The following is a 15,262-nucleotide window of genomic DNA, read 5'->3' as shown; positions in this document are numbered from 1 at the left end:
TGTTGTTTGTTGACTTGTTTATTGAATAATATAGATTTTATTTTTCCTTTTTTTATATTCCCCATGATCTGTAGTGAGAGTTCTGAAAATATTGACAGTTTTTGTTTCAGTAACGTATACCTATGTAATCAAGGATTATTGGGGAAAAAATAAATATATATATATATATATATATATATATATATATATATATACAGTGGTCGACAAATCACCAAAAAATCTACTCGCCGAGCAAAAAAATCTACTCGCCACCTAGTACCAAACGTGTGCTGCTTGGGCCAATAGGAGCTCGCCACGATGTTAAATCCACTCGCCCGGGGCGAGTAAATGTATAGGTTTGTCGAACACTATATATATATATATATATATATATATATATATATATATATATATATATATATATATATATATATATATATATAATATGAGAAGCAATGGTTAACAGAAAGCAAGGAACTAGTGGAGAAGTCTCACGTTGGCGTATGTCACTTTGATTGTGTATAAATTAAGTCAGATCTGCTGTTTTCCCTTTTATGATGTTTGGAAAATGAAAGCCATTAGGAAGATGTTATAAAAGCAGCTCTTCTTTTTCTGGTTTCCAAAGCGCCTGTACAGATTTTAGTTAAATGAAAATTCGCAAAGGATTCTGTTTTTTGGGACTTTCCAAATGCCCAACTATATTTCCATGTTGTATATGAAACAGATACAGACACCCGTGAAGGTGTGAGGCATATGTACCCCGATCCTCCAAAGGACGATCAAACATTAGAGATTCAGCAGCAGGCATTGCTAAGGGAGCAGCAGAGGAACTTAAATAGAATGAAAAAGAGACCTGGGATGCCGGACGGTAAGAAAATGGTCACTTTGTTTATTTCATTGTCTCAAACTGCACTTTGCGTGCATGTGTGCAAGGACCTCAACACAAGATGAGGGTTATGTCACACTATCAAAAGCCCCAGGTGCTGGGGGGGGGATCTGCAAGTGTTTGATAATACTCAATGATTATAAGGATGACCATGAGATATAAAGGGGATTTTGTAAATGATTGGAGAGTACTTCATATATTTAATAGTGTGTACAGCACTTGCAATGCCTCTCGCATTTGCTCTTTATGTATACACGCTTAACTTAAAGAACTATCAGTCTGCAATTGATCTGTTAATAATGCAAAATATGACACAATACATAATGCATTTCATTCAATGAAACCAGTACATAAACTGTATTGCTATGCTGGGGTTTATTTAACGATGTGACATTTTCACTGAAACTGCAAAGTAAGTTTCAAATTTGGTTCAATGTGCTTTTCCATAGGTATTTTTGTACCTCTCATCTAGTTAATTGATTTAATTGTTTACTTATATATTATATTGTATATGTTTTTTTTAATAGACTTTGAAGCTGCTCCTGCTTACACTCTGCGCCACACTGGGATGGTAAGAAACTTGTAGCCTGTGTATTAGATCAGCGATGCGCAAACTGGGGGGCACAAGATTTTCTGGGGGGGGGAGGGAGGGCGCGGCAGTTATAGAGGTCCCGTGCTCTCCCCCAAGGCATTTAAATTAAATGCCGCGGGACCGCGCAAGGCCTCTATAACACACTAATACATGCCTTACCTTCCAGCGATGTGCGTCATGGTAACCCGGGAATGGGCACCAGCCGCAGGGGTGCGCACAGGGAAACGTTTGCGCACCCCTGCATTAGATGACCACAGAACTAGGCCAGACTTACCTGCTGACATGTATATATTTACTAGTTACCGCTACAGCTGGTAGGAGACTTGGTGGTTAAATTGGCATAAAACAATTCTGGAAAGTGTAGACCTAAACATTGAGGATAAGCTTTTTCAATAATATTATATTTTATATGTCTGATTAAATTACTGGAAGGGACAAAATATTTTGGCGTGAACGGTTAAAAGTATAACTACATACTGCAAATAGCTTTTATCATCACATTCCTTCCGAACAGGGAGTCTTTCTGCCCATTGGCAAGGTAAATGTAAATAATGTAAGAATTAGAGGTTTACATACTATAGCATGGAGCAAAAAAGGCATTTTTGCTGCCATACAGATAGACAAAATACATGTACGTAAAATTTCAGTATGTGATGCGAATAAAAAGTTATGGAAAAGAGAATATAAACATGTACTGCACAACTGAACCAGTATTTCACCCCATATGACTTATTACATGCACAGTTCAAAGTCACATTAAATGTCTAAGGTAGGTTTATTTGTTAATTTAAGATAAATTGTCTGATATCCTGATTTGCTGATGTACACTGGACCTGATTTGCTGATATCCGTTCCTTTCAATCAGAAAGCATGGCATCTATTCAACTGAAATAGGTGCATACAGTATGTACATAGTTTACTTTTTGACATTGGTGATTATGCCACCATGTACCCCCTAAGGCCAGGCAAAGTTTGTATGGCTGGCCATTTATCATTCTTTGACTGATATAAACTAAGCGCTAATACAGGGTATAGCACCCTGATTTAGCACTTACTGCCACTCAAGTTAATGGCAGTAAACGCTGGATCAAGGTGTGATTGGTTCTGTGATTCACACTCTCGCTAGGCAATTGAAAGGTATTACAACCTATAATGAATCTACAAGTGTTTCATGAGTAATAAATGTAACCCAAAAGAAAAAAAAAGAACAGTGCAAAGAATTGCTCGTTTTATTGAAGTGAATATATAGATGTGTGTACGTACACAAACACACACACACACACAGATTAGAGTCCTAGAAAAGTGCAGCTCCAACGTTAAAAAAAAAACTTTCAAGGGGTTGTCTGTACAGTATTCAGAAGGACTCTAGAGGGAATCCTACTGAAATGAATAATTATGTCATAATCATATCTTGCTTTTTTTGGCCCAATGTTATAAAATAATTTGCTTTTTCCTTCCCCCCCCCCCCAATCTGTTTTTTTTTCTTCTTCATTTTTTAAATGTAGTTCAGGGACCATTCAAATGATCTGATGAAAACGTCCCTGTTGGAGTCGGAGAGCGCATTTATAGGTAAGGCTATTGCTATTTCATACAACTCGTCTGTTTGTATTAAATCCAGATTTCTGAAATCGGAGGAAAGGTAAGAAACAATTGTTATTATTGTATAGTGCTACCCGTGGTGTTATAGACAATTGTGTCTACAAAGTATTGTGAAGGTTTAAGCGCAACACATGAGTTGAGAGTTTCTGGCCTATCTTGAAACATCATACTTCAAAACAGAATGAAAAATAATATTTGAATGTGTCTTTCATGGCAGTGAGAGTTCAAGGCAAGTCTGAAATATTAAAATAAGATACAAAATGAAATGACTGCATTGCCTCTTGTTTTAGAAGAAATGGGGATTCCATGACGGTTTTGATGGATTAATAGACCCACATTTGCTATGCTCAAAGTAGCTCTGCTGCAAACCCAGAGCAGAATAAACGTGGCAGATATGTTGAAGGAAAATCAATCCCATTGTATTCAGTTGGATCCATTTTCTCTAATAAAACTGGAGCATTTTTTGCATCATTGTTTCAACGTGTGAGACTTTGGTGAATAGACATTCAGTTCTGACTTTCTTGTAATGTATATCATGCATGTTCTTCTGTAAGTAATGCAGTCACTCACAAGTGCCACACACAAAACAGAGCAGCAGCATCAGCGGTTCCAACTGCAGTCCTCAACGACCGCTAACAGGTCAGGTTTTAAGGATATCCTCTCATTAGCACAGGTGGTGCAATCATTGTGACTGAACCACCTGTGATTGAGCAGGAGTATCCTTAAAACCTGACCTGTTAGTGGTCCTTGAGGACTGCAGTTGGGAACCTCTGACTTGATTGAATGTCATATTTGTGTTGCTCAGCTATTGTAACATCTTAACCCTTTTGCTGTCAGTGACGCTGCAATGCTTTGCTGGCCCCTCTGGTAGCAAAAGGGTTTAAAGAACCCGAACAACTGGATTCCTCAAAAGCAGAATAAACCAGGCAAGCGAACACATGTCAAAATGTTTAAGTAACTGAAGAAAAAAACGATACCCAGAGATCTTCCTGCTCTGAGCACGTTGCTTCATTTAAAGGTGTGGTTCTGCGTACCTGTTTTTTTTACATTGTGTGCGGTGTCTCCCGAGTTGAACTGTTAGTTTCAGCTCTGGGTACCTCCTGCTTCTCGAGATAATTGCCTCTGACGGTACCTCCGATACCATTCCCTGCTACGGAAACAAAATTACATTTTAAATCTCCCGCATCATGCGGATAAACAGGAAGCTGCAACGTCATTTGTTGCGGCTTCCGGGAGCAGCTACAGAGGCAAATATCTTGTGTTGCAGGGGGCCCCGGGGGGCTAAAATTAATGGGGTTCAGCTCTGGATAGCCCCTAGTTACCACCTATGCTGAAAAAAGTGGGGTCATTTAGTTGAAATACACCTTTTAACTTGGATAGAAAGTAAGGGGTTTCCCCAGCAAAACCCTTGTTTCTTATTGAAGATTTTGAGAGTATATTGGGAGATGCTCCTTTTTCTGTGCACATACTTACATTTATTCTTAATGAAAAGAAGAAAAATTGCTCACGAGTAATCCTGAAGTGCGCTAAACACCACCCTTTTTTCTTTCAATTTGACACATTAACTTAATTATGTCATTTGTACATAGCATGCTTTGTTGCAATTTGTCTTCATGTCTTAATTATAGGGCTGTTATGGAAACCTCTATGTTTATTTTACTCATCTGTGGTATAAACAGTTACAATTACTGATTTAATTGTGATTAATGAAGCCATGAATGGGGGGCTCCTGTTACAGATAACAAATAGAGTAGTGGTTAAGGTGTTTGCCATTTATTTCCAAACTAGGTTTTCCCAGTTCAAAGAATGGAAAGTTAAGCCCTTTACTCTGATAAATCAGTAATCACTGGCCTATCTGGCAATAAGATGGTTAAATCACTGTGAATGAATGCCATATATTGGGTTCCACAAAAGAATCCTTCAAATTCTCTGTGTGGGGAAATAAGGGCACTAAAGTCTTTGCCCCCAAACATAAGTTGGTTATGGTGGACAATTGAGATCTAACACATTTGTGATTTTTGGTCAAGCCACGTCATCTTCTTGTGCCTCACGTAACAAAAATAAGATCCAAATATGTTTTTTCCACCCTTGCTCTGAGAGCGCATGACCATAGTGATGATATGCACCTTAAGTTGGAGGTAGGACACAGACCACCTTACTCATTGAGACCATATAAGCTCCACCTCGTCTGGTCTCCAGTCAGTTGTTCTGTGTCTCCCAATGGAGTGGAGGACACACTGAAGATTTCTCTTCTCCCCCCTATTTTAAGGCCACGCTCGAGCTGCCTCCGGTTTACCACCGGTTAGGAGCTCATCCATGAGCCACCACCGTGCCGCTCTCACCCATGTACTGTTTCCCTGTCTCTCATACAGGGTGACAAGATTCTGCCGCAGAGTATTTACATTTTTTCCAGCTGGGGGCAGTTTCTTATCCCACCGCCTCTGATAATCCTAGGATGTTCGCGTAGGCCTTAACCTAAGGTTTCCTCGCTTTATTTGCTGTCCCGGGCCGCCATGCCTCCTCTCACTGCTTGTGCGGCGGCCCATGTTAGAGGGCGTTCTCCTAGCGCGTCATGACATCTGCTACTTATGATGTCATTGTGTTATAGGGGAAGACACTGTCTGTGATCTGGAAGAGCCTGCCTACCAAGAGCAACATAAAATGCATCTCCTTTCACACGCTGTTAAGAGGTATTTGGGGTCAGATCAGAGTCTGACTCTGTTTATCTTTGGGGCTGGATCATCTTTGTTTCTTCCTTGTCTTGTCTTGTTCCCTCTTACCATGTCTAATTTAACTCCCTCCTCTCCTGCTGACAGTAACGGAATCCTGAATCTTTAAGGGAAGACCTACTTACTGTAGTTGTTAGACCTAAAAAATGTGTTGCGAAATCCAAGCCCCTTAACTGCCTGGGCTGTAATGAAAGGGCTGCCTGTGGGTCATCCTGGCAAGTTATGTCACTTCTGTATGAGAAAAGCTGCACTCCATCATACATGACTGCATTTTTTTACATGTTTCAAGAATTTAATGGTGAAATCTTTCAATGCGGCCAAATAAGAAGCTTTTCAGGCATCTGGTAAGCGCCCAAGATGATGTTTTATGAGGTACTATCGGATCTTTCTGGTGATGATTCTGAGAGAGAATATATATATCTATATATCTGACGTTTTTCTTCAATACTCATCAGATGAAGAAAGAAAGGACTATCATTCCAATTTCACTGTTGATGGCATTAAGAAACTTCTAAAAGCAATTGCATTGACACTCGGACTGATGGAAGAAAAAGACTAATTAATCCTGTTGAACAATATTTTTATAGAACAAAAAAGAAATGAAGAGCGTTCCCCATTTACAAAGGTTATCAAGGGTCTTGATTTCGAGTGAATGAAAAGTATTCACACAGAGAAAATGTAACGATCAACAAATTCAATAAAATGTATCCTTTTAAGTCAGACGACAAAGAATAATGGGAAAATCCACCCAAGGTAGATGCAGCAGTAATAGGATTTTCGAGAAGAACAACGTTTCCTCATTATATTCTACAAGGCTTGATTCTACCCTTTGAGTCACTTACAGACCATCAAAGCTACTGCATATCTCACAAGGACCATGACGTTAAAGCTATCTAAGGTTCAAGAATCCTTAGAATCTGGAATATCTTGACAGAAAATCCTATAGGACTACCATCCTATTTCAGACTTCTCAGACACAACCAACCTACTGGCTAGATACTCTGCTCTATCAGTAGCCAGGTGCAGAGTTCTTTGACGTGAACCATGGGCGGCAGAGGGCTCATCAAAGAATAAACTGATCTCGATTCCTTTCTTTTGAGAGGCCTTAATTAGTGCTGAACTTGAGGCAATAATTACCAGAATATCTGGGGGTAAAGGTTCTTTTCTTACCCCTAGATCAGCGCCCCAGATTTTCCTCTTCATCTAAGGCCCAGAAACAACACTTGTAATACCAGAACAGGCAGAGGGCCACGTTTTCTCATTAAGCAAGAGGGTTAATCTTCCAGATATTCTGCTAGAGGAAGGCACAAGTCTGGGGCCGGCCAATCGGCTTCCCATGTGATCCTCTCCCTGGACCCCTTAGTGGTTGGAGGTAGTTTCAGGCACTTCACAGAGAGGTGGATCCATATGACACAAGATCGCTGGGTACTCCAAATTATCCAGCACTGTCATTTGATATAATTTATGCACATATCTCCTCAGAAAAGATTTTCTGCCAACAAGCATTCCAAAGAACCAAAGAAACAAAGAGCCCTTCAGCGATGTTTGTTGAATCTAATATGATAAAGTGATTATGGAAATACAGGAATGTCAAAAAGGTCAAAGATTTTCTTCTATTTTGTTTGGTTCCTAAAAAAGTGGGGTTCTTTTGTCCCGTCTTAGACCTGAAAGATTGAACAGGTGTATTATGGAATTAGTTTTGACCCCATATCAGCATAAGTTTCACTGCCGGGAGAGAGAGGGTAGGAATCTGGCTGTAAAAAAATGGGTTCTGTTAAGAGATGTGAGCAACACAGGATAGTGGGGAGCCAGTCTACACAATCAATTTGTCCAAGGATCATGGTCATCAACAGTCCAAGTTTCCAATCAATATTTTGGAAAACTGAGCCATTTTCAAAGCATTGATGGCCTTTTCACATCTGTTGATGGACCATCCAGTCAAGATCCATTCTGACAATATGACTGCAATATCCTATATAAGCCATCAGGGAGGGGCAAAGAGCATAGCTGCAGCAAAGGAGAGTTCAAGAATATTTAAATGGGCAGAAGCCTACATACCAGCCATCATGGCGATACACATTGCAGGAAGAAACAATGCGGATGCAGACATCCTAAGTAGAACAAGGATATATTCAGTGGAATGGTCACTAAACAAGAATATTTTTCAGCAGATGATGGCCATATGGGTGGTGCCAGAGATGGATTTAATGACTACCAGACACAATACCAATTGCAGGACCTTCTCTTGTTATCACGATCTCAAAGCAAACGGAGTCGACGCTCTTGCTTGGGAGTGGCATTTACTTCTAGTCTGTTTTCCCTTGATTCCCTCTAATCCAGAGGATGCTTGGTGTCTTCAAATGCCAGGGCATAGATGTCATTGTAATAGGCCCAGACTGGCCAAGAAGAACATGGGGTACACCGACCGGTCACCTCCAAATTGTATGATCAATTTTCAAAGATTGATGCCATAGCAATCACATTTTTCCAAAATCCATTTCTATGTCAAATATTTTAGAATTTTTTAAAGGAGACTTTAACAAAGGTCTCTATTCCTCCCTAACAGTTCAAGTAGCAGCATTGGGAATATTTTTCCAAGAGTCAATTGCAAATGATAAAAATATTCAAGATTCTATCGAAGCAACAGGTACTGTAAAATACAGCTCAGATTCAGGGATCCCATACCACCATAGGAACCCTTGGACTTTCTATCTTAGGCGCTGATCAATGAAAGCAGTTTTTCTAACCGCAATAGCCTCTGCAAGATGAGCCAGTGCATTGGGAGCTTTATCCTGCGACCCTCCATACGGTGCGTTTTATTAGAATAAAATTGTGCTGCGAACAATACCTAATTCCCGGCCTAAAGTAGTATCCCCTTTTATATCAACTAAGAAATTATAGTCTCTTATTTCCCCCACACAAATCCTAAAAATCTCCTGTTCACAGGTCAGAACAAGGATAAAGCAGCAATATCAGATGGATCAAAACAATCAGGAAGCTTATGTCATCAGGAGTAGCTCAGTTCAGTTAAGGCTCATTTCACCCAAGCGGTAGCCACATCATGGGCAATAAAACAGGACGCCTCCCCAGAACAAATCTGTAACATGGGTGTCGTTGCATAACTTTCCCCAAACATTACAAGTGATATTTATCAGCCTAAGCAGGCGCCTACTTGGGAAAAAAAAGTCTTGCAGGCAGCCGCTTCGTTATAATTTGACCCACACGTTATTTGGGGGAACTGCTTTGAGACTTTCCTTATGGTCATGCGCTGCCATGGAGGGATGGTAGAGAAAAAGAAATTGGGAACTTACCGATAATTACATTTCTCCTGGTCCCTCCATGATGGCGCATGCATGGTTCCCCCACCCTTTGTTACATAAAATTGTGAGGATTTCGCAGTACAGTAGGGCCCCGCTTCTTGGCGATCCGCCAATATGGCGGTTCCGAGAAGGGGGCCGCCATGTCCGCGCATGCGCAGAAGAGGGACGGACGAGTTCGTGCATGTTCAGAAGGGGGACGGCCGAGTCTGCGCGTGCGCAGAAGGGGTAGGAACGGAACCTGCCGTATGAGCTGGGCCCTACTGTATATTGGTTTGGGTTTTTTGTTTCTTTAATCTAGCTCTTTTTCTTGGGTATGTAAGGAAATAGGTTGGGCTTGGCTAAATGTTCAAATGACTGAAGACCAGAAGGTGGAGGCGCTTATATGGTCTCAACAAGTCAGGTGGTCTACAGCCAGGTACTGATTAAGGTGTACATAATCCCTATGGTCATATGCACTCATGGAGGGACCAGGATAAATAAAATTAGCGGAAAATTAACATTTCCATTGGTAATCTACTGTACTATGACTAAATTGTAGTCCACATTATTAAAAGCTGTCCCATGTAAATGCAGCAGTAACCCATTCCTAAAAATAAATTAATTAAAAAAAAGCATTATTTGATATTTTTAAGAAATTGATGATAAAGGCATGGTAAATGTGCGTTATTTATTGTGAATGTGTTCCATTTCTAAGATGGTTGAGGTGTATACTATTGGAACTGTTTTCGGCTTTTTTTGTTTCCTTCCCAGGAGAAAATGGCGAGCCATTTCCTCCCTTCATGGAGCAGCCTCCAGACTTTCAGCCATCAGCAAGAGAGAGGAGAAGACACAAGAAGGCATTGGACTTTGATGTATGAGATTTCTTACTTCTATACTTCGAAGGATTGAGATTATTTTAGCTAATATATTTCTGTTCATGCTATTCTAAAGAAAGCTAAGAAAGCTAATCAAAGGTCCCTCTTACAATGAAGAGGTTCTCAAGTGTGTACGGATTCTCTGTTCAAAAAGCAGCAAGATACTTGGCTATTTGTCATTTTTTTAATGTAGCTACTTTGTGGTACACAAATCTAGACTTTTTGCACCAAATATAAAAGATCAGTTGCTCAATTCTGTATTATTTTGTGTTTACAGTATAGTCACATTTTATTTTGGCTACATATGTCATGCATTGGATTATTTTTAAGATGCTGTCCTAGCAAGACATTTGAAAATTTCTAATCTAATCTAGTAGTGCCAGTTCTTTTTACCTTTCCTTGAAATCTTCGAGTGCATATAAGTAAAACTGATCAGGTTCTTTAACAGAGATTGATGGAGAATTCACTGGTGTTCAGCAATGTCATTGTCTGGCTACACTCTGTTTTTTCCCGTATAAAGAACCTTGACAGTAACCATAGCACATTGGATTGATGCTACAAGGTTAGTTAGGCCTCTTTTTTTTTTTTTTATTACCAAAAGGGTAAAGAGTCTGTTAACCCTTTGCTGCCTGAGTCGATAATGCATTGCATGTTCCTCTTGCAGCGAAGGGCCGAAAGACTCCAATATTATCTGGCTGCCCATTCAGATTAGAGATCATTAATTGAGCAGCATTCGATAAAATGCAGCTCTTTGATGCATCACGGTTGCTATTGTTAACACAAAATGCAGGCCACACCTTAGGCAAGAATAGAAACATGTATTTTAACATGATACAAACTTTCATCAGACGTCCTCTCTTTAATAACCCCCTCTTGCTGCTTGAAATTCCTCCGCCTGTTGCACAGGGCCTCCGAGACATAAAAAAGTACATCTTTTAAAACCGTTTGTGTTTGGAAACGGTTACTTTTTCTTATTTTTTTATTTGGTGGACACACAAATTTGTTTCTTTCTCTTGCCAATGATTGCCGCTGCAGCAGGTCCCCATTTACTTCATGCAGAACTAGTAGAGAAACCCCTGCTTCTTCGGGGGAAGGACACTAGCGTGTATTACACAGCACTAAAGGACTGTGGGTCTGAAAAGTGCATTTAACAGTTTTTTTATATAGTGTCAACAACCCACCGTCACAGTAATACTTCTACACATTTGCTGTGTTTGTAAAGGGTTAGATGGGGTCAGGGATAAGCAGCTATATTTTAATTTCCCCAAGAATGTTTTGGGTGGATTTTTTGTGGGCGACGCATTAGTGTGCAGAAAGGATACATCATATTCTATTGCTTCATCTTACAGAAGATACATTTTTAGGGTGTAGAGGTAATGTAGGTTGGAGAAGTTGATGTAAGTGACCACTAATGCTCTATCCACAGAATGATATTCCTCATGTGCCTGCCATTCCCTTTCATCAGCCTGACAGATTCTCAGTGCATTCAGACTCCAGCCTCAATGTTGATGAGTTGCAAACCCGAAATGAGCAGCGACTGAGAAGACTCAGCAATCTCCAGAAGAGCTCATTAAGCATGGGTAGGATTGAAGTGTCTTTATGTCACTGGGGATAGAAGAATCAATGCTGATATTGGTTAGGGCCAAGGGGATTTAAAATGGCAACACTGTTTTCTCCAAGGGTGACAAAGGCCAATATGTCCCATTTCTTTTTGCCTCTGGTGCTTATCCTGAAAATATTGACACCGTTTTGCAAATCTGATGCTAATTGTTTTGTAACAGGAGACCAACTATGCGATCATAAATTAAATTGTTGTCTGTATATCTTTATTTATATAGCGTCAAAAGTGTACTCAGCACTTCACAAAGAATACAGTACAGGGAATTATAATAATACAAGAAGTGCAGCAAAATCAGACAATAGGAAAGGAAATTCCTGCCCCGTAGAGCTTACAATCTAAGTGGTATCATGGGAGACTAGCAGAGACAGCAGGTGAGGGAATAAGTGCTGTAGATGGCAGTGCTTGGCCACAATAGTTGGTAGGAGCGACTGTGGCTGTGGGACAATAGCCATGAGTGCAGGCTATTGGGATGCTTGATTTGTGAGGCCAGTTTTAAGGTTAGTCAGTATTAAATTAAATAGGTTAACACCATCAGCAGGGGAAGAGGTGGCAGGGAGGCGTGGGTGAGAGCCTGTTTAAGCATTTTCAGAAAGTAAGTCAGACTACTTTCTCACATTATTAAAATAAACAGAAAACTTTCCAAGCAAATATATGTTTTAATGTGTATGAAGCAAGGGGTCTCCTGAGCTGAGCCGCGTTCATTTCAGCCCCAGGGACCCCTTGCTTCCGGACATGCTTAACTCCATTGGTACTGCCTGTGCTCCATGATTCTTAAATCTCCTGAGGCACACAGGGCAATACGAAGCCCCGACCAATGACGTGGCTGCTGCTTATTAACTCACGTGCCACGGGAGATTTAAACGTACATATTGTTTATCCAGCCAGGGATGCTGGAGCTGAAATTAACGCGGTTAAGCTCCAGCCACCTCATGCGTCATACATAAAGGCAAAAAACCCTAGGCAGGACCACACCTTTAAAAATGCATTGGTTACAAAGATGAACCTCTTGCAAACTTAAGACCCAGGTGACCAAATTGCTGTAAAGTTTGTATCTTCAAAATTCCTTTCAGTACCTGGAAGATTTATCCAAGAATTTGAATTGCAGTGACCTAGATGAACAAAGCACTTCTACTTTCCCTTAGGTGGCACTGTTCTCTTTTTAATCGAAACTCTACAAGAGGTTTGCGCCTTCTCTCTTATAAAGTCTGTAAGCTGTTCTGTTGCTGTTTGCTAACGCTGGTGTTTTTTGATTTAAGATGACTATCCTGACACCTTAGGAGATGCAGAGGACATTCTGAAACTCTTCCCTACAAAAGCAGGAGACAGACCTTATTCTGTGGATACAGTAGCCACTGATCCCTGGCTGCGCCCTGGAACATCAGAGACACTGAAAAGGTTTATGGCTGGCCAGATGACCCAGGACAAACCTACTAATGAAAATGTCTTAACCTTCAACTGGCAGGGCCTATCAACTGCACATGGGTAATTGTCACAAATACATGTGTGTCTTTTGATGGTAACTAAAATGTTAGTCACTGAAGCACTTTCCATACTTGTTTTCTTGATTTTAAGGGTAATGTAAAAAATAAAATAACTTAAATGTACCTTCATTGGAAACAAAACCTATGTTGTCAGGAGATTTCTGTTATAAAACAATGTATTTTGTGAGGTGGCTTTTAGAGAGAACTGTAAAACAGACTGTTAACCTTTTTTGGTTTACAAAAATGATTGTGCTGACACTGTTCATATGTACTGTTCTATGTATTGTGCAGCTGCTGCAGGGGGTGAATAATCCCCCGTAATCTATGTTGTGTGTTAACACTTTTCCCAAGTATGTGACAAGTACTCGCTTGTTTTCATGCTCAAAGCTTCATAATTACCAAGCGGTGCTTTCCTTTAAGACACCTTCCGGTGCAGGAATGGGTGTTAAGGTGTCACTTGAATTGGGCCACAAAGTGGATAGCGGTACTGGAATAGCACCGCTTAGTGAATATGGGCCGGAATCCTTTGGCGCCTAAAGCAGCATAGATTAAAAAGCAATGATTAGCATACTTGAATGCAACCTGTACTTATTTCCCCATCATTAGGATTTAACTACCATTGAAAAAAATATTTCAGGTGTTTTCCAGAAACACGGCCTACTGTATTTACAGCAGAATTAAAAATAATTATTCATTTGCAGGAATAAGCAATAAATACATTTTAATATAAATATTCCAGGTCACACCTTTTGGATATGTTATGTTTAATGAAAGATTCATTCATTATATAACCACAATAATTCTTTTACATCATAGACCATGCATTAGCTAAATCTGTTTTCTATTAATATCAGTACATGGATTTATTTATTTTATCATATATATATATATAAAAACCATTCACATTTTGTTTGACCTCGCGGTGCACTGAAACCATTATCGTTTGGTTTATTTTAATGTTTTATTTTTATGTTGGCTGTATGGATATTTTAGTCAATTAAATTTTATAACGTAATGGAATTATTTGAGATGCTTATCAATAAAATTATATTTTGTTACCATGACGTGTAAATGTTTCCCTTCATTCAGTGGCTACCATGCCAACATGCCAGCCTACTCCTACATGCCCTCATAGTACCCCTGTAAAGATTAGAAGCATTGTGTTGTGAGTGCTTGTCAAAAAGTATGAAATTAAGTTTCTTCCGTCCAACATTCATATTTAATACCTTCAATAATGTCTGTACCTTAGGCCGAGCTTATACTGCGAGAGTTGCTGCGTGTGCGACAAGCATACTCTCGCTGTTTGGCATTTGAGTTCTCCTACTGCTTGTGCGCCTGCAGGCAAAGTAGCAAGTTGACGTGGCCGCGTTTTCAAAAGACAAGTTTTTTTTTTTTGTCTTTTGGCGCGGCGGTCACGGCCGCACCCCTGCCACGCCCCCCATCGCCTGAACTTCGCTTTCCAGGGGCGTGCACAGAACACTTGGACTACAGCCGCGCGGCATGGCAAGCGCTCACAAGCGAGCGGAGTGTATGAGCTCGGCCTTATGAATGCTGTGAATAGAGATTGGAGCGGATCTATAGCAGGAAGGTATAATGAAACTTTTCCTTTAACCCCCCCCCATTCCACTAATCATAAATTGCAGAAAGAGAAGCCACGGTCTGAATGGTGCGACACGTGCAATTATTGCTATCATAATACAGATAATAATCAATACAAGGGGAGTAACAATGAGGGTTGGACTGGGTTACACATCAAAAACCAAGGAGAGATTTTGATCATTCATGAAATAGGAAGCCTGGGTATAGATGGCAACCAACCCAACCTAATACACATTCTAGCAAACCCGGGATATATTCCAGATTTGCCCCATTATTGACACCAGATCAGTCTCCATCTCCCAATTCAGCATCTTTTTTTTTTTAGATTTTGTAAAGAACAGACATGGCCTCAAAACATTACCATGGGCTCCAAATTGGGAAAGATTCAAACTAAGACTGGAGCCCCCTCGACCAGAAAGGTACCTACAAGATGGGGCAGTGGGGGAGGGGGAGGCATCCTTTAAAACAGAGAGGAATCACCACACCAGTGAATAAGAAGGGGGTTTTCAATCTCTACTGTTGAACGAACATCTCAGCATGTCAATGTTTTGAGCAAGGGTCTCTCCTTTGTGTCAAAATATAACAAGATCCACCGCTCTCCT

General features: G+C 40.3%; 1 protein-coding gene across 5 annotated transcripts in view; it reads left to right on the top strand.

Annotated features, from left to right (window-relative positions):
* Positions 1 to 14,122, top strand: part of CSPP1 (centrosome and spindle pole associated protein 1) — a 77,002-nt gene extending 62,880 nt beyond the window's left edge. For 4 of the 5 annotated variants that reach the window (XM_075583803.1, XM_075583798.1, XM_075583792.1 and 1 more), the window contains 6 exons: positions 704 to 847; positions 1,393 to 1,436; positions 2,963 to 3,026; positions 9,856 to 9,956; positions 11,386 to 11,539; positions 12,837 to 14,122. In XM_075583803.1, the coding sequence (XP_075439918.1) occupies positions 704 to 847; positions 1,393 to 1,436; positions 2,963 to 3,026; positions 9,856 to 9,956; positions 11,386 to 11,539; positions 12,837 to 13,066 (737 nt within the window). In that variant the 3' untranslated portion in view covers positions 13,067 to 14,122. The remainder of the gene's footprint in view (positions 1 to 703; positions 848 to 1,392; positions 1,437 to 2,962; positions 3,027 to 9,855; positions 9,957 to 11,385; positions 11,540 to 12,836) is intronic. The other variant, XM_075583811.1, reaches the window with a different exon arrangement.
* Positions 14,123 to 15,262: the final 1,140 nt, after the last annotated feature.

This window comes from Ascaphus truei, chromosome 2 (genome assembly GCF_040206685.1).
Source record: "Ascaphus truei isolate aAscTru1 chromosome 2, aAscTru1.hap1, whole genome shotgun sequence".
Classification (NCBI taxonomy): domain Eukaryota; kingdom Metazoa; phylum Chordata; class Amphibia; order Anura; family Ascaphidae; genus Ascaphus; species Ascaphus truei.
This window is presented reverse-complemented; position numbering and strand designations above follow the sequence as displayed.